The following is a 20,065-nucleotide window of genomic DNA, read 5'->3' as shown; positions in this document are numbered from 1 at the left end:
CTTTTTATGTTTCATGTAGCTGCATATTATCATCTTATGCATTAAGAATAAAAACATCTGATATCTCAATTTAGAATTTCACTTAAGAGAATTATGAGTGCTGTGACAGACCCAGACCAGTGGGGTACAGGAGTCTGGTAGAGGGCAAACATACTGGTCACTGGATGAGTAGTTTTCTGTTCCCTGAGTGACCAGAGCAGGGGCTGCACTAGAGTAATCAGGAACCTGCTAGAACCAGTTAAGGCAGGCAGGCTAAGTAGGACACCTGGAGCCAATTAAGAAGGAGCTGCTAGAATCAATTAAGGCAGGCTAATCAGGGCACCTGGGTTTTAAAAAGGAGCTCACTTCAGTTTGTGGGGCGAGTGTGAGGAGCTGGGAGCAAGAGGCGCAAGGAGCTGAGAGTGAGAGGGTGTGCTGCTGGAGGACTGAGGAGCACTAGCGTTATCAGACACCAGAAGGAAGGTCCTGTGGTGAGAATAAGGAAGGTGTTTGGAGGAGGCCATGGGGAAGTAGCCCAGGGAGTTGTAGCTGTCATGCAGCTGTTACAGGAGGCACTATAGACAGCTGCAGTCCACAGGGCCCTGGGCTGGAACCCGGAGTAGAGGGCGGGCCCGGGTTCCCCCCAAACCTCCCAATTGACCTGGACTGTGGGTTCTTCCAGAGGGGAAGGTCTCTGGGCTGTTCTCCAACCCACTTGGTGAATCTCTGAGGCAAGAAAATCCTCCAATAAGTGCAGGACCCACCAAGATAGAGGAGGAACTTTGTCACAGTGCGTATGGGTCAGAGGGGGAAAGTGTTTCTCAGGGGAAAAATATTTTCCTAACAAGTGAAATATAAAAATAAACTTCCCTTTCTACCCACATAAAAATTAATATATATGCAAGATTCATGTGATAGTTCTCCTATGTAACTAGCGTGGCACTCTTGAAACCCTGTTTTGCCTTCATATATTGAAACACTGCTCCCACTGATTACAAGGGTGTATCTGGAATTTTAGAAATGAAATTCACAAAATTGAAAAATTACCCAGTTCTTATAAAAACAAATTGTATTTCCATTTTTACCACATTGTTTTTCATCATTTGTTTGTTTTGTTGCAGATACATATGAAGTAATTCGAGAGATGAAAACCTATGCCATATTTTTAAACATAAATGGCAAACCTTGCAATATGAATGGAAAGGAAATGAAATGCAAAGAAGGAAAGACAGAAAAACAGCTGACCCTATCACTGGAGGCAAAATAAGGCCACTTGGTGTTTCTGGCTCTTTTTTGTAAAATCACTTCAATCCAATTGCTCAAAGAATGTGAAATAATGAACATATTAGCAAGTAGCAGTTGTTGATTGGTGCCCATCATAAAATGAAAACTGTCAATTCTTGATCTGATTTAACATCCATTAAAAAAATGTCAAACTGTTGCTGAAATAATATCATTGTATCAAGTAGTGTTTCAGGTTGGCCATCCCAGAGATGAAACTGAACCTATTCAATAAAATACAGGATAGTGTGTTCTTAAAATCTATCCAGTCAGTCTTTCTCTCAGGATAGGTAAGAAAGAAATAATAAATCATAGTGGAAATATAAATGTAGTGTAACAAGTCAATCAGAACATTTCTTTGCATAACACCTCATCTGTTCACAAAAGTAATTTCATGTTTTTGGATGAAATTTCAAAGAACTGCACTCTGAACTTATCTGCAATTAATTTATCTGATGGGTTAATAGAAAAGAAAAATATATGAAGAAATTAGAAGGCAGGACCACAAATATGGAGAAGGCAGCTAAAGAAATTCAAATGGAAAACACAGGACAATCAGAAAATCCTAGTGCAGCAAAACAGTGCCCTTCAACTGAAGAACAGGCAGAAAAACTCACGATGTTTTGTTTTAAGAAAAGAAAGAAGTCATGTAAGAAGACATTGGAGATGAAACGTGTCTGTGAAGAAGACTCTGTAACCTTGAAACATACAAGCCGATCCATCAATTCAGCCCCTGGAGAAGGGGAAGTTTCTAACCAATCTCAGTCATCAAGGGGAGCCTGGGCAACTATAAAACGTCTAGTGACACCTAAGACACGGTCAAAATCTTCAAGGAAGCAGACACACTCTGATTCTCAAGTGCAACTGGAGATAAATACCGAGGATCCTGGCTTGCAAAGTTTTCCAAAGAATCGGGTTAGTTCTGGGCTTAAAATTCCCTGTATACGGTTCTCAAGAGGCAAGAAAAAACCCAGCCATTCTGAAATAACAGAAGAATCAGATTGCAGTGTTAAAGCAAATGAACTGATGGGCATTTTGAATAAAGCTAACAGTGAACCAGAGGATTTGGCAATAACAGTCAAATCTAGCATGGATCAATCCTTCAGCCAAGCCTCTGAAAAAAGTGACAGGAACTCACTTAATTCCACTGGGAAGAATGCGCTTTTGGTAGAGTCCAGACCAGACACTGATCAACACACACAGTGCATCGTTCAGTCAGAAATAACAAATCCAGAGGCAGTTGCTATAATGCTCCAGGAAAAGCTACACCAGAAGAGCCTACATGAAACTCCTGAACATACACCTGTAGCAAACAAGGGAGTTGATCTCAAAACCACCCTTAGTGCTAATGTTTCTAAGGACCTACCAGCTAATGTAGCTGAAGCCACAGAGGTACAAGAAACAAATAACATCGATGACGCAGGGCTTGAATATAAAGAGTCTGGAAGGAACATAAATGCTAGTGAAGACTGTCAATCCAGAGAGAGAATAATGAGTTTCAATCAGTCAGCATTTAAAGATGATGCAGTAAGCGTGCAGAGCTGTTTAAGTGAACAATTGAAATTAGAAGAAAACAAGCTCACTAGTGGAGTGAGCATTGTGATTACAATTACTGAAGCAGATGATGAGCCTGATGAAGAGGAGTCAAACCAGGACTGCAAGCTGTCCTCAATTACATGTGAACATAAGCAAAAGGGGAATAAAAAAATAAGTGGGAACCTCAATTTCAGTAAACTTTCTAATCGCAAAGAGGGCATAGTAGCAGGCAGTGGCCATAGGAGAGAGGCTAAAGTCTGTTCTCCTGCTCGGTCACCCAATGGTCTTAGTGATCAGGAGCACGGAACTTCAGAACAGTATGAATTGCTTCTGATAGAAACTGCGGCTTCACTTGTTAAGGCAGCGATTCAGTCATCTATAGAACAGCTGGTTAATGAAATGGCTTTGGACCATAGTAAACATAACAGTGTTCTGTAATGACAAGAATGCCCCCAAAATATAGTATGACTCAACAGCAGCAATTTAAAATTGTTTAGCACCGAGATGAAAGGCTAGAAACAGTCTTAACTCCTTAGGTATTTGGGGTCTGTGTGTAGTGTATTTCTGCATGCTGGGTATGCCATTGTGTATCTGTAAAATAGATCCAAGAATAAGGACTCAGTCCTGCAAAGTGTTGACAGGCTCATGGGATTGGGCTTTAAAACATTGTGATTGTTGATAGCTGTGGAAAAGGTAAGTTGTTTTAGTGGCTGTATTTCAGTTTGTCTCTTTTGCAGTTTGGGGGCTCTATTATGTCATTATATATTTTAGATTTTTTCCTATTGTTTACATTTTATTTATTATACAGTATCTGTCAAAGGCCTCAGGGGTTACTGAGCACTCTCAACTGTATTGGGCCTGGTCCTGTACGCGTCATAATCAGTTGGAGTTTTGCCATTGATTTTAATGGCAACAAGATTGGGCCCATTGACTTCAGTGCGGGTTGAGCATGTTCAGAACCTTGCAGGATTGGGTTAATGTCTCAAGATGCACATACTGTTTTTAAAACTACTACAATCTCAAACTGACATGGCAATGCTATTATTGTATAAAATGAGGCAGGTATATAGAGAGCAGCATGTCATTTGGCCTATTCCATTGCCCAGAATGTCTTGTGCATCTCAGACCACGTTGAAGTCATGCACTAAGCACAAGTGTATCTGACTCACGGCCATGGGTTTGCCAAGAAAATGGTGCCACTTAACTTGTTGAAGGGCCTGCCCTGATCCATTCAAGTCAATGGTAAAACTTCCAGTTACATCAGTACTGCAGGTTTGGGCCTAAGTGAACAAGTTACTGATACAGATGCTCCCCGACTTACGCAAGCATTCCGTTCTGGAATGCCTTGCGTAACTCGAATTTTGCGTAAGTTGGAAACGTATCTCCGACCATTACGCGCAAAAAAAACCCCCCTCCTATTTCTAGCTTACAAAACTTTTTCCGCAAACTCAGATTTGCGTACATCGGATTTCCGTAACTTGGGGAGCGTCTGTATTCTCTTCTCCTGACACCTTCCTTTGTTTTTATAACATTGTAGTGCTGAGGCCAACTCATTGCTTTAGCACATTTTTAATATGTAGTATGTAATAGTAATGAGCTGCTAGAGCTCTAGTGGTAAAGTATTTCCCCAGGGTTAAAATAGTTCCTGCAATTGCAGTGGTCTCCAATCAGTCTGTTTTAACTTGAGCATTTTTTGTTTAATTATTGCTAATGCCTTTGACTGTAGCCAGCATTTTTTTAATAAGTCTTAGGGTTTTTCCCTCTGCTTCACAGCTCTTCTGAACTTCAGCAAACAAATCCATCCCACCTGTGTGTAACAGCATTATGCCACTTAATTTCTCCTTGCAGTTTCATTTGAATACACTATCATTGGCATTGTATTCTGAACTGTAAAATCATGATGGGTATAGAGAAAGTAAATAAGGAAGTGTTGTTTACTCCGTCTCATAACACAAGAACTAGGGGGTCACCAAATGAAATTAATAGGCAGCAGGTTTAAAAAAAAATAAAAGGAAGTATTTCTTCACACAAAGCACAGTCAACCTGTGGAATTCCTTGCCAGAGGATGTTGTGAAGGCCAAGACCATAACAGGGTTCAAAAAAGAACTAGATAAATTCATGGAGGATAGGTCCATCAATGGCTATTAGCCAGGATGGGCAGGGATGATGTCCTTAGCCTCTGTTTGCCAGAAGCTGGGAATGAGCCACAGGGAATGGATCGCTTGTTCTGTTCATTCCCTCTGGGGCACCTGGCCACTGTCGGAAGACAGGATACTGGGCTAGATGGACCCTTGGTCTGACCCAGTATGGCCTTTCTTATGTTCTTAACTGCTGGGTACTGCTGCTTTGAGCTGGAATGGCCCAATCCTGCTCCCATTGAAGTAATCAGAAAAACCTCAAATCAGGCCCTTAAACACCTGCCATAGTTGAATCCTGAAACAGGTTTTTCATTGACAGAAAATATCAAATGCTTTGTTAGAGTTTTTGTGTATATTGTATAATATATACAATAAGTGTGTGTGTATCATTTGCCCTGTTCATTACCAGCTCTTTAAAAAGAAGCCTTTTGATTGTAATCTGTAAAGAATTAATGTGGGTCATGGGGCTATGATTTATGTGCAGCAGCCAAATAAACAACCATATTCTCCTGAAAACATGCATTCTTGTGCATATTTCTGAGCTGATGCAGAAATAGCAACCTCACTTGGCAATTGTGCATTGACCGTTTGCAATTTTGGGTATCTTTTTTCTTCCCCAGGACAGCATATGGATCCTGCCTTAAAATACAAGGGCTATAGTTTCTCCTAGGAACTAGTGCTCAGTCACATTTTAAACATTGGAGGTAGAGAATCCGAGCAGAATACACACTCAATGGCACACACTGAAAATGAGCAATGAACACCAGGGCATGCTTCTGCGTGTATGTGTAGAACTCCAGTCTTAAATCTAGAGGTGTGAAAAAGTGTCTAAACTTTCTTTTCCATGAATATATTTGCTCAACTGTAGTTTGGTTCAGAGTATCACTGATCCAGTATATGTAATACTAATGAATTAGTGCTTTATACCGTTTGCTGCAAACATTGTGGCATAATGTAAAAATGAAGACCCTTCAGGACTTTATGCAACTTTGGAACTCCTGCAGTGTTCTCAGGCACAACATAGAAATGCAGGAAGAGGCTTGTTTGAGCTAATGGACTTGCACTATATGTCTTGATAGATCATTGCTGGATGGAGGGGACTCAAAGAATATCAGGGTTGGAAGGGACCTCAGGAGGTCATCTAGTCCAACCCCCTGCTCAAAGCAGGACCCTGACCCTAACCCCAGACAGATTTTTACCCCGGTTCCCTAAATGGCCCCCTCAAGGATTGAATTTACAATCCTGGGATTAGCAGGCCAATGCTCAAGCCACTGAGCTATCCCTCCCCCCTGCAGCACAGTGTAATTCTGGAAGGTCTGTTGGCTGTGGAAGAGAATGTCATGTGTTCTGTGAAATGGATAAAAGTTTACTCCTGTAGTGGGACAGCTTGTGTGTGTCAGCATAGCTCCATTGAGATCAATTTCAGGTGGCTTTCATGTTGATGTACACCAGCCGAGGAACTGGCCAGTGCAGCTATTTAGAAGAAAATGATACAAAATTTGTGATTAGGAAATTAGAGATTGACAAAAATACACTTATGCTCCAACCATGGGCCTATAGGTGTTCACTACTGATATATGTTCAGGTTTGTGTTAGCCATCCTTTTGCGCTGTAGCTAGCTTTTCCTTCTATTATAACTGGCTACATAACTAACAAGCACTTCATTAAAAATGAATACACCTGTTGTTTTCTTGCATTGTGATTGACTGGGTGGCTATGCAGGAAACAGTGATTTTACATTGAAAGACTAATCTACAATAAAGATCACCTGTCCAGATTTGAATACTTCTAGCCACTCAGGCATCCATCCATACAGTGATTAGAAACAGGTTTTCTAGACATTGCTAGAACTTTTGAGAATATCTAAGCAAATGTGTCCTTTTCACTAAGTTTTAACTTTGATTACTGTGCGCCAAAGCAAGTGTCACCCATTTTTAAAGTTAGATATAATTAGTGTGGCTTCATTTTGACTAATAATTTCACTAGGCTGTGTGGGTTTCAGACATACTAGGCCAAGTTCAGTCCTGGTGTAAGAAGGTGCAACTCCAGTGAAGTCAGTCGAATTACATCCATTTACATAGACCTGCATTTGGCTCACTGTTCTTATATTTTTTGTAGTGCTAACCGTAGCAAATGAGATTAATTTGTGTTCTAGATCAAACAAACCTTAGCACCCTTCTTCCTTTATTTAGCATCTTTCACATAAGTATTTTACAGTATGTAATAGTAAATATTTGTAATTTTTCTTTACTTTCATTCATTGCACTTTTATCACAGGACAGCACAAAGAACATAGAACTTTATAAACATGAATTAATTACGCCTCAGAGCCTCCCTCTGTTCAGACCAGGTTATTAGTTTACTACTAAGAGAGAGAATGGTAGCCTCTTGAATAAAGAATGGTAAGTTTGTTTTATAGTTGTGTGGGTGTAACTGGGCTATGAAACCCATAAGCATAATATTGCCTGGCTATGCAGGAGCTGCAGATGTAAGGTATTGTGGAAGGTTTTTTAAAACTGTTTTCTCACTGGTGGTTAAAAGAAACTAGTATGCTAGTTAACCTCTAATGCTTACAATCTGACTTTGAGCACGTATGTTACTTTCTTCTCCAGCCATCTTGCTTCCGATTCAGGAATCTGTTGGTCTGCTGCCTCTTTGAATTGTGGAAGTGGTTTCTGCCTGGCATTTGTCTGAACGAATGCAATTTTTTTTATTTTTATTTTTTCCCCTCTAGTCACTCTGCATTCCTTCCTACTTCTCTCCCCCCACATTTCCAGCATGACCCTTGGCAGGGACAACTCCTCTTTCTTGCCCATTCGTACTTTGCAATGTCATGTTGAATATTTTATTTTCTCACAGCTTTTTTTTAATATAAGCAACAAAGAAGGAAGATATTTAAATACATTTTTTTAATACAAACTTAAAGAGCTTTTAGAACAATTCACCATCCTAGCACAATTGTATTGTGGTAATAGTGAGCAGAAAGCAACCGTGTTAGTTTAAATGATCCTTGTGAAAATTGCTAGTAAATGGTTCAACAAGTAGGACACTAAAATGAATGAAGTGTGTGGGGCCAGGTCCCCAGCTGTTATAAATCCATGTAGCACCACTGAAATCTACAGAGCTAGTTGGACATTGTTGATCATTTTTATGAAAGTGCAAGAGCTGTTTCACAAATGCACCCAAGTAAATTAATCAAACTGTCCTAATCCAGGAGAAAATATGTGTGTGTGTGTGTGTGTGTGTGTGTGTGTGTGTGTGTGGTATTTAAGCTAAATGGAAAATTAACCTAATTGATGGATCCAAAAACTCACTTTCCAGCAGTTATGTTTTCCTCAAAATAATCATCAGTTTTTATAAAACTTAGTGTAGGTAACATAGCATAACTCTTTAACACAAACTTCCAGATTGCACTTTGTCATTACACTTTTGTGCTCGGTAGTTCTGATTCAGAGGGTTGTGTGGCTTTATGGGGCAGGACGGATTTAAGACACAGGCAGGTAGGTAGCAAAATGACACGGAACTAGGTGATGTCTGAAATCTTTTCTAGAGAAAAGATGTGGACAGATTCTCAGTAGAGCGAGGCGCTACATCAGTTTTACACCAGCCAGCTATTTGGGAATTCTAGTTTCCCTTTGTTTGTTTCAAACCCAACTGTGACAGAAGGAATGCATATTTTCATTGAAACAATTCTCTGCTAATGTAATCCTTAGGTTATTGTAATTACTTCTGACCACCAGTGTCAGTCAGGGAAGCTGGGGTGTACTGCATCTTGAAATCATCTATATTCATCTTCAAACTGTGATTATTTATTTATTTATTTTTTGCTGGATTCTCTTGGCTTTGGCTACAATAATTTTGAATTTTAAGGGGGAGATGATTGGGACCATTCATAATTATAAATTAATAGCTGCTCTCTGGTTACATATTACAATAGGAGTGCTGCTTCATGAACAGGGCTGGATTAAGACATAGGAAGTGTTTGCCTGTGCCAAGGGCCCCAGCCCTTGGAGTCATGTGATTATATCAGAATCTCAGCTTTCATTTTAATAAAAGCAAGTAACCGATGCAGTCATGTCTGCAGAGCGCCTGAGGCAATAGCACTGACAGGTGTGAGCTGCCGCAGGCAACTTGAAGACCCACTGCTCTGGGGGACCTGCCGACACCACCCCAGCAAAGAACTGTGTGGCAGGAGCAGAGTGCGGTAGACCTGGCCCACTCACCTAAGCAGCCTCAGCTTGGTTACTGAGGTAAGTGCTGCCCCCCTTGCCTCATGGGGTGAGAGGGAAAGAGAAGTGCAGGTCCTTGCTGGTCCCACATAGGGTGGGGGAGGGCCTGCTGTCACTCCTGGGGCAGAGAAGGAAGCCCCAGGCCGCTGCCCTACCCCTAACACCCCAAGAAAGGAGTCACATGTGGGGCAGGGCTGTAGGCTCGGGAAGTACTGTGTTGCAGTGTGTCTAGGCCACTGATAGTTTCCATGCAGCTTGTGAAAGCAAAGGTGGGCAGTTCTGAGAGTCACAGTCCAGTTCTGAATCCTAGAATTTAGCTGCAGCCATCTCTTTGCCCTAGCTGGGCACCAGGGTCCGGGCACCTATCTGGGCTAGCTAGCACCATGTTCTTAGGAGGCCTCTAGAGATGCTGCTGGAGAAGTCAACAGCAGGGCAATACTGCTGGTGAACAAGCCATCGCTCCTGGAAAATCAGTGAGCACATAAGCTCTAAGGTGTGTACAGCACAACTTGTACAAAGCGGGGAGAGAACTTGAACTGGGCTTGAAAAGCATGGAAAAAACAGGCAAGCCAGTTAATGATAGCCCACGAAAGCTTATGCCCAAATAAATTTGTTAGTCTCAGAGGTGCCACAAGGACTCCTCGTTTTTGCTGATACAGACTAACATAGCTACCACTCTGAAACTAGTCAATGACCAGTGTATCCTAAAGCTTCTTGTGTTCTTGGTGTTACACTGGATTCTGGTGTGGTTAGGGCTTTAAAACATGACACCTCATTGACCCGTATTAGTGACCACTCAGTCACCGTTAGTATTACCTGTCTAATAGACATATGTTAAGACAAGAATAACCTTGAGGAAGCTGATATAATGAAGTTTCCCCAGAAGTCCCAAACTAAACTTTATTAGCCGGTACGAGACTTCACCGCCCTTCCACCCAGCACTCTGCGAGCTGTGTAAGGGGTCTGAGATTTCAGGGGGAGCAGGTAATGTTTTATAGTAGGCACATTTTCCACAATTCTGGGGTGGTGCAATTAGTTGCAGAATCCATTCCCACTGAAGAATATGTTTTAATTCAACTTCCCCCCTGCTTCTCCTCTCTGCCCCCCCCCACATTCCTAGACCACATGGTTGCAAAGAGAACCCTCAACACCAACTAATGCAATACTGTCAGCCTAAGTTTGCAAGTCACCTAAACCAAGGGTTAGATCCACAAAGGAGGCACTAAAGAGCCAATTTTAGGCCCCCTTTCACCTCCTGGAATCCTCAGCTACAAGTTAGGCCCTCAGGTGTGGGGAGAGCTAGGTGCCTAAGGAGGGGATTCATAGAAGCCAGCACGCTGAGCAGGGAGTTGCCGAACTTTGGCCTTTTCTACTGGCTAAGAGAGGGGCAGGAGCTATGCCCCGCTCTCAAAGGTGCCTCATTTTGGGCTGGGGAGGAGGCCTGTATTTCTGCTTCACCGCTGTGAGCCCTCTCCTGGAGTTGGGCACCTAAGCCAGATCTTTCCTTTCTCGCAAAGAATGGAAGAAGAGATGATACAGCTAGCATCCCCTTCCTACCCAAGAGCCCTGTGATTAGAGCGTTCACTTGAAATGTGGGAGACCCGGTTTCAAATTTGTATGTTCCACTTTGTATGAAATATTAATGGGAGCAGGGACTGGGACCTGACCTCTTCAACAGCAGAGAGTGAGAGAAACCCACCCCAGAATACCCTACAGCACAGTGATTAGGGCACTTCCCTGGGAGGCGGTGATACCTCTCTGTAGGTCCCTGATCCACATCAGGCAGAGAAGGACTTTGAACCTGGTTCTCCCACATCCGAGGGGAGTGCTATTGGTGTAAGATGGCCCTACCCCCACCACTTCTAGGCACACGCTGCAAATACCCATTGGCCTGGGCCCTGCAGTCGAGCAAGGCAGAGGGGTTGAGGTTCCTGCTGTGAGTGAGTGAGGTGCCCAGCTTCTCAGCACCATCAGCATGTGAGCAGTTTTGTAAGTGCACACCAGCAGAAATGGAGCCCCCTAGGGGACTTTACGGATGGAAACTCAGGTGCCTAGGGAGTTTAGGCACCTACAGGGTTGGGCAGCAGCTGAGCACAGCTTTGAGAATCTAAATATTGGGTTAGGTGCCTAAATCCCCCTGTGGAGCTAGCACTGGTGCCGAATTCTTTCAGCGGACACACATTGGAAGTTGTGTGTACATTAGCTAAGGGCAACAGTGGATCTCAGAATGTTAACCTTGAAATCTGACAATTTACATGTCAAAATTTGAACACTCGCTGCTGATGGGTGTGCAGAAAGCTCTAGATGAGGTGCGTGTCTGTCACTGTGCTCAGCAATGATAGATCTGTAGCGGGAGATATTGCTGAGTGGCAGGTGGGGGGGGAAAGTGAAATGTTCAAACCTCCCCCACCACCACCATTTCAGATCATCTCCATTGCTGCTCACAAGGGAGAGGGAAGGATGCATCATCTCCCTGTTGCTACAAAAACTCAGCCCCCTGCTTTTTTCTGAGTGCCTACAGCGCCCACTTTTCCCTTGACAGCTTCTCTAAAGCAGCTGTGGCTCATTGCCATCATGCATTGAAATCTGAACAAGTTGGCGGCAGGAGAAAAGATGGAGAAACATTCTGAAATTAAAATTTCATTGAATTAAATATCCAAATCAATAGCCCAAGAAATGCTGAATTGATTGTACTATTCAGGGCACGCTGAATGCAATGCAAGCCTCTCTTCTTGTATTGATCTGAAGTTGCCGCAGAACTATCAATGAGTCAGGGTGTCTGCCATAACAGGCTGCCAGAATCAGGGCTGGTGCAGAAGGGCAGCGAGGCAGGCATGCCAACGTGTGCTGCTGAAATTAGGCTCAACTTGCCAGTGAGGGCAAGGAGGCCTTTATCACAGGCACACAAGGAAAATTAATAATCTGACCATTGCTGGGAAAAACCTGTTAATAAATATAGGGTTGGACAGGGGTGTTCCCTCATAAAAGATTTTACAATCTGGTTTGCTGTTCCTCCTTTGCTTTGGGGTCTGGGGGGGGCAAGAGGGGGCACAATTGGCCCCAGCTCTATGCCTAGCACAGCTTGCTTCCCGGAGCGTGTTGATATAACTGCACTGGCCAGTGGCCACCATACTGTCTGTGGTTGTGCCAGGGAAGGCTGGAACAGGGGCTTCACACACAATGCAGGTGTCAAGTATAGGGGAATTTGGGGGCAGGCCTTACATCCCGCCTCCCTCCCCTGCATGGACCGCAACCTGTCCCTAATGCAGGAACTGTTGTCCAAAGTCCTTACAACCGTTGTTCAAGTAATTGCTCAACAGGTGTCTAGAGAACGATTTGCCCATAAAGCTGAGTAACCCCCATTCTGTGGGGCAGGCGTGATGCCTGGCTCACTTCAGTTCCCAAAGCCTCTTTCATGTGTTCGGCATAAAACGAAAAACTAGGCCCCTCACTCATCCCCTTTACGTCGAGGAGCCATTCGGCTGGTTACACTGTGCATCGGAAACAGCAATTTCACAATTAGGAGAGGCTTTCTGCGTCTTTGAAGCTGGGCCATTGGCTGTTTATCTGCTCAGTGGAAACACATCAGAGCCTTATAAATGATGTAATTACATTTCGGTGCTTTAAGCTCTGGCTTGTTGTCATTCATAAACAGCCAGCTATTAAGAAGGTCAGACCATAGTCTAGCTTCATTACATTTGTCTCCAAGTTTTTATTGCGCTAAGTGTTTTTCCCGGTGCCTGCCTTTGACAGGAACACCAGTCAGTAACAGGCCCTTCTGACACAACCAGCTTAAGAGCAGGAATGGTGTTCTTTTGACTGAAAAATCAAATTGGAGTTGTGTGACTGACATTATCGCTTTCAGGTTCCCTGTAAAAGGAAATAGGAGTTTCATTTCTGACTGGCAAGGTTTATTGCTGGCTGAAGATTCAGGACAGGGGAAAGGCTGTAATTGGTGGTTGCTCACCAGAAGACTTCTTTTAAATTATAGATACACACACACACACAGCTGAAAGAATGGTGAGGTAGGTTTTGCAAGTCTGTCTCCACAGTGATGTTAGATAATTGCAGTCAGCCTCCACATCACAGCATTTCTGTACATTTCAAGATGTTTTTGTTTTTAATGGTTTGCTAGTTCCATTTTATGGGTCAATAATTTCAGGTCACTCCATGTTGGTAAAACTAATATTGTCCCTTCTGAAAGAGTATGTTTGTTGCAAATTTTATTTAACATCTTTCGGTATGTGTGCTGCGTCTTTGAAGTGGAAAGACCCAGTTTTGCTGGACACATCACTTGCTTACCCCACCCCCATTCCCAATCTAGAAGAAATCTTAGGAAGCTGTCTGTGTTTATAGAGTTGACCTAGCCAGATGCCAAGATAATGCATGTGCATGTGAAATCTGTAACAGGCTTGTTTGACCGTGTTCAAGCTGGAAAAGCAGGATGACGGCTGCACTCAGATCTCTTCACTGCTGAGGGACGATAATAGTGAAACCCAAGTCAGAGATCCCAGCTAAGCGGAGCATGAACAGTTAATTTAGCTCAGGCAAGGGAGAAACTTGTCAAGTTGTGCATCAGTACCACCTTCTGGCCAACCAAGTCCTCACACAGGCAACGTTGCCAAAGCAGTACATTTACCCTTGTCCGGGTCATCCCCCAGCTTCAAGGTGGCATTAATTTTAAGATGGGGCAAAATGTGGGGCTTAGAGGGAGGACGTGGGGATGGCTACAAGCTCAGTACCTAAGAAGGAACTCAGCACTTGTTGGGCCACTCCAGAAGATAGGAGGCAATTAATTTGTTTTAATTAGGCCACAACTTTAGTCACCTACAAATATCTGAAGGTACCCAGCAATAAATTGTACAGTGCACCTCATCTTCATTCCTTAATCAGTGCCACATAATCGCCAACCTTCTCCCAGCCAGTCCCTTGCTATCACCCTCCCCTCATATAAAGGGATATAAAAGAAATATATTTTTCCTCACCACCACCTTGGCCAAGGCCAGGTGGGGAGGGGTTGGTGGGTTTTTATTTTTTTTTTGGCCTTCCCCACCACAGGTCTGGGACCCAATGGATTGGGACAGGGATTTAGGTTATAACTTATAATGTTGCGATTTAGTACTTAAAACTGGTGGTGGATGCCCAGTGCAGTCAGCTCCCCCATACCAGACATCGGCGCCTCAAACACCCCTTCCTCAGCTCCCTTAAGGAATGCTGGCTTTCAAATCTTTTTCCAAGCCATTTTTATCCACTATCTGGATCCCTGCCATAACAAGTACCTGCACTGGCCAGTCACCACTAGTTTTAACGTACTAAGTTGCAAAATTATAACCTCAATCACTACCCCAGCTCAGAAAACTGAAAAGGTTACATACCAGTATTTCAAAGAAGGCTTCACTGAAAAGGGTTATATTTTTTTTTAAATTTTTCCCTTATTTTTTGATAAAAGTTTTCAGTGTCCTCAGTTCATATTACAGACCATTTTTTCAGCTCTCTGAATTGATCTGTTTTTGTGTGGATCAAATAACTTCAGATATTTAGGAGTAATTAACGGTACCCAGTTTCTCTGCTTATTGTGTCAAGTGATTTTATTTCTATCAATAAAATACATGAAATGCATTGCTTTCAGTCCAATTGTAGAGCATACACAGGTTCTTTTTTTAAAAGAGTAGGGTACACATAAATTCAAACATACATTCCTCTGAATATTTTATAATACAATAATAAAAAGTATATTGATATATAGCCATGAGTGGCTGTCATGCCTACTGTCATTACTTGGAAATGTCGCTTTTTTCCAAGATTTGCATTTTATTCTGCAAATTTTTTATAATTAAGATATTTTTAGTAGTAGCTCCACTTAACCCTATTTAGATTTGACAGTACTTCTGTCTCGCTAGCTTTTTCAGCTGTATTCATCCAGGGTGGACTGATTTCTATCGCTGCAATTTAAATCACCCCTTTTAATCATGATAGGTATCAGGAAGCATTGAAATCAATGATTTTGTACTTTTCAGTTATTTTGGTAAAGAAAGATTCTCATTGCTTGGTAACCAAAACATGCTGATTAGCAAATAAATATAGACTTTATACTAAAAATGGTGCTTTACTGCCTCCAGAGTTTGCTGAAGTGCTAAACCAGCTTTTGACAACAGTAGCCTCTTTTGCAGGTGCAGGGAGAATATTTTCTTCATTTCAGTTTATTCAGCTAATTCAGTTCAGTCACTATTACAGAGGTCCCTGATCTATGGGATGCACCCCTCTGGGGGGGCACGAAGGAATGTTCGGGGGGAGTGCAGCTGGGGCCTGAGCCAGCCCCCACAGTGGGCGGGGAGGGAGCGCCACCCGGCTGCTGACCCGGTGACCGGGGTCCCGGCTGCTGGCCCCACACCCAGGGCCCCAGCTGCTGGCCTTGGCCCCTGGCCGAGGCACTGCTCCTGCCCCTGCCCTCAGCTATGGCCCCAGCCTTGGCCCCCCTTACTCGTGACTGCGTCCCTGCCTCCCAAAGCCATGGCCCCACTCCTGGGGGCGGGGACAGGGGTAATGGGGGGCACGAGGTAAAAAGTTTGGGAACCAGTGCACTATTATTAGTTGAATAAACTGAAATGAAGAAAGTATTTTCTCTGTACCTGCAAAAGAGGCTACTGCTGTCAAAAGCTGGTTTAGCACTTCAGCAAACTCTGGACCCAGACGCTTGGCCAGTGACTTTCACCAGTTCAGTGGTTTGACTTTGTTTACAATCTGACAGCAAATATGTACTGCTTAATATTTTTTATTTAAACAATTTTAATAATTATAAGTTTACAAGTTAATATAGGTTGTCAGATTCAAATTGTAAATAGATTTTTTTAAAAAACAAATGTGAATTTAATTAAAAGAAAAATCCAATTACAATTTTTAAAATTATTTTTTAAATCATTGATTGTTACACACACTGCATGACTCACGGTGGTATATAAAAGACTTTCTATAGAAATACTCAAGGGAAACCCTTTTGTAAAGTATATAGCATTTCAAAGAAGTTAAATGTATTCAAGTCACAGATGACTGTACCAGGAAGGTTAACTGGAGAACACACTAGTAAGCCCTTCAGAAAATAAAGAATGATTACCTATCTTTTGTAACTGTTGTTCTTCGAGATGTGTTGCTCATGCCCATTCTATTGTAGGGTGCGCGCCCACATGCGTGGTCATCGGAGACTCTTGCGTTAGCGGTACTCGTAGGGCCAGCCGTGGCGTCCTCTGGAGTGCCGCGTTCATGCCACGGTATATCAGACGCCACCAGCCCTATGCTCTCTCAGTTCCGTCTTGCCTACAACTCCGACAGAGGGGCTGGAGGGTGGGTAATAGAATGGCCATGAGCAACACATCTTGAAGAACAAGAGTTACAAAAAGGTGGGTAACCGTTTTTCTTCTTCGAGTGCTTGCTCATGTCGATTCCATTCTAGGGGACTCACAAGCAGTGCCCTTGGAGGTGGACTCAGAGTTCACAGTCTTGCAGATTGGAGCACAGCTCTGCTGAAACCAGCGTCATTTTGGGCTTGCTGGATCAGCGCATAGTGTGAAGCGAATGTGTGGATGGACAACCAGGTCGCAGCCCGACAATTTCTTGGATCGGCACCTGAGCGAGGAAGGATGCCGGGGATGCCTGCGCCCTAGTTGAATGAGCCATCACGATTGCCAGCGGAGGCACCTTCGCCAGCTCATAACAGTAGCAGATGCAGTCAGTGATCCACGATGATATTCTCTGGGTAGACATTGGGCAACCCTTCAGTCTGTTTGTGACAGCAACAAACAACTGCGCTGACTTACGGAACGGCTTCATTCTATCTGTGTAGAAGGCCAGTACCCGCCTGACATCCAGGGTATGCAGCCGGTGTTCCTCATCCAATGCATGAGGCTTAGGGCAGAAGACCGGTAAATATATGTCTCAACCAGTATGGAACTGGGAGACGACCTTGGGCAGAAAGGCCGGGTGTGGATGCAGCTGGACCTTGTCCTTATAGAAGATTGTATAAGGCGGTTCCAATGTGAACACCCTGAACACCTCCGGGCCGAAGTTATAGTGACTAGGAAGGAGACCTTCCAGGAGAGAAGCAGAAGGGAGCAGGAAGCCAAAGGCTCGAAGGGGAGACCCATGAGCCTTGACAGCACCAGGTTCAGGTCCCAAGGGGGAACCAGCTCCTGGACATGCGGGTAAAGGTGCTCCAGGCCTTTCAGGAACCATGCCATCATGGGATGGGTGAAGACCGACCTGCCTTGAAACGGAGGGTGGAATGCCGAAATGGCCGCCAGGTGTGCCTTGACTGAAGAAAGCGACAAGCCCTGGAGGTTAAGGTGCAGCAAAATAGTCCAGGATGTCCTGCAGCAGGGCTTCCGCCGCACAAGCGTGACGATCTGCGGCCCAACACGTGAACCGCTTCCACTTTGCCACATAGGTAGCCTGGTGGAGGGTTTCCTGCTACCAGCAGGACTTGCTGGACACCAGCGGAACACCGCTGCTCATCCCCACTCAGCCACGCCGTAGCCAGGCTGTCAAGTGCAGCATTGCCAGGTTCGGCTGCAGCAGATTGCCGTGGTTCTGGGACAGGAGATCCGGCCGAAGAGGTGGCTGCAACGGGGTGGCTGCCAACAGACTCAGCAGCGTGCCGAACCACTGTTGCCGAGGCCACGCTGGGGCTATGAGGATGACGGCTGCTTTGTCTTGCTTCACCTTTAGCAAGACCTCGTGGATCAATGGCACCGGCAGGAAGGCGTACATCAGCGCTCCCCACCACGGAATGAGGAAGGCGTCTGACGGGGAGCTCTTGTCCCTGTCCTGCAGAGAACAGAACACTTAACAGGTACTTCACAACTAACTAACAAACCATTAACTATTTACAGCTAGAAGAACAAGGCTAAGGTAGAAGGGAAACCGCTGGCCGCTTGTGAGAAAGGGACAGAGGTGCTCCAACTGACCACCACAGGCAGTAAGAAGGAACTGAGAGGGCGCAGGGACAGCGGCACCTGATGTACCGCGGCATGAGTGTGGCACTCCAGAGGGCACCACAGCCGGCCCTATGGATACCGCTAAGGCAAAAGTCTCCAACGACTGCGCATGTCAGCGCACACACACCTACAATGGAATGGACATGAGCAAGCACTTGAAGAAGAACATTTAAGTTTTTATGCTCACTAGTTTTAAAAGATACGCATGAACACAAAACAGTTATTTACCAATTTCAGAAAGTAAATTCCTCTTCACATTCCATATGATATAGTCACTACTACTATATAAATACATCACAGCTAGCTAATAACTCATGCAGATGTGACTTCTGCTCAGTTTCATTGTTCCCATTTAAGTATCCTTCTGGCAATGTTTTAAAAAAATTACACTTAGCACAACTAAAGACCACAATGTATAAGGAATATATATCCTAATTTATTCTTTCCTGTAGCATTTTGTGTCTGTATGTCCTACTGTCATCAATCCTTGGTTTTGTTTTCATGGTCTACTGTTTAAAACACGTTAACTAGTTGAAGTAAACCCTAGTCGGGAGTCTAAGGTTCAGCTTGACCAGCTAATTTGCCTTGTCTACATTAGGATTTTAGCGCACATTAACTAACATGTTAAAACCACACCTTTTTTCCTAGGTTGAAGTTACACTGGGGAACAAAGCAGAAATTGGCTTGGCTGCCCATTCAGAGTCATTTTTTTCTAAGCGTCAGTGTTTGCGAAAGAGGCTCAACCAACAAGAAACAGCTGCGTGAGCATCCCTATATCACCTTAGGAAGGTGCTTCAACCCTGGTGTGCAGAGACCACCTCTAAGAAAAGTCAAGTCTCTGTCCATGCAGCTCTTGGCTTCTCTACTGAGTATAATATAAAGAAATCAAAGCAAGATGAGCTCAGTCCTAAAAATAATTAGCATATGATGCTTTGGTAATTCAAAAATGTTTTGATTTCAGATTTTTTTCTGGGCCTGATCCAATCTCAGTAGAGCCAGGTGAAGTCTACTGACTTCAAAAGAGATTTGGACCAGGAATTTTGGCAGGCATTTTTCTCACCATTGTTCAAAGATTTTCCCCATCGCTGTGCATTCTAGTGACGCAATCCCATGGCAACGGACAGGCACAGGCTTTCATTGCTGGTCTTAACGCACATTTTTGGAACAGTGCCTAACACATTTTTTGAGCAGCAGAGTGGAGCAGCTCGCAGCATCTATTCAGTACATATAAAAAAATTGTTCTTTAGATCAGAATTACTCCATTTCGCTGTTGGCTGATTCCCCTCTCCCTCCCCCGCAAAGGTACACTTCTTTGGGCGCTCCTTATACCCCGCAGTGCAGGAAGTGGTTTGTGATGCTCAGATGAAATAACGCTATAGAAGAGCAAAATATTAACCTGAGGTCAGAATGAATGTGAATGCACATTTGTAACTGACTTGGAAGAATACATTTTTGACATATGCAGGAAATGATAACAAAGGCATAAAAAATTCTATTTAAACAGTATTACGGTTGTAGAAGAGACAATGTTCCTTATCTATGGGTTTTTAATGTTCACATCACCCTAGTAGTTAGGAGCATATGATTCAAAGCTGTTCATATGTAGAAATAACTTGCAGTAGGGAAAAGGATTTTTTTTTAAGAGATGGGGTCCCCTACATCAGGGGGTTCTCAACCTTTTTCTCTCTGAGGCCCCCCTCGACAGGCTATAAAAACTCCAGGGCCCAGCAGGGGCAGGGGGGGTGCCTCGGGACAGGGGCCTTGGGAATAGGTGTAGTTTGACTTCTATTTGGGGGGTCAGGGGTCATTGGGGCTCAAGCCACCTCCGCATGGTGGGGTCCAGGGAGGGAGGGAGTTTATATATTTAAATTATAACTCAAAGGTGGGGGGCTTAGCTCAAAAAGTTTGAAAACAG

At 43.8% G+C, this 20,065-nt stretch overlaps 1 protein-coding gene across 1 annotated transcript; it reads left to right on the top strand.

Moving 5' to 3' along the window:
• Positions 1-1,682: 1,682 nt before the first annotated feature.
• Positions 1,683-3,294, top strand: AKAP5 (A-kinase anchoring protein 5). The gene has a single exon (XM_024194403.2). The coding sequence runs from the start codon at positions 1,741-1,743 to the stop codon at positions 3,232-3,234; it is 1,494 nt and encodes a 497-aa protein (XP_024050171.2). The 5' UTR covers positions 1,683-1,740; the 3' UTR covers positions 3,235-3,294.
• The last annotated feature ends 16,771 nt before the right edge of the window (positions 3,295-20,065 follow it).

The sequence above is a fragment of the Terrapene carolina genome, unplaced genomic scaffold (assembly GCF_002925995.2).
Source record: "Terrapene carolina triunguis isolate 2854851 unplaced genomic scaffold, T_m_triunguis-2.0 Scaffold189, whole genome shotgun sequence".
NCBI classification, from domain to species: domain Eukaryota; kingdom Metazoa; phylum Chordata; order Testudines; family Emydidae; genus Terrapene; species Terrapene triunguis.
The sequence above is the reverse complement of the archived record's forward strand: the minus strand, read 5'-3'. Positions and strand labels throughout refer to the sequence as shown.

What these genes read in the sequence shown, in the direction of transcription:
- AKAP5 (XM_024194403.2), top strand. Translation starts at nt 1,741, where the DNA reads ATGAAGAAATTAGAAGGCAGGACCACAAATATGGAGAAGGCAGCTAAA.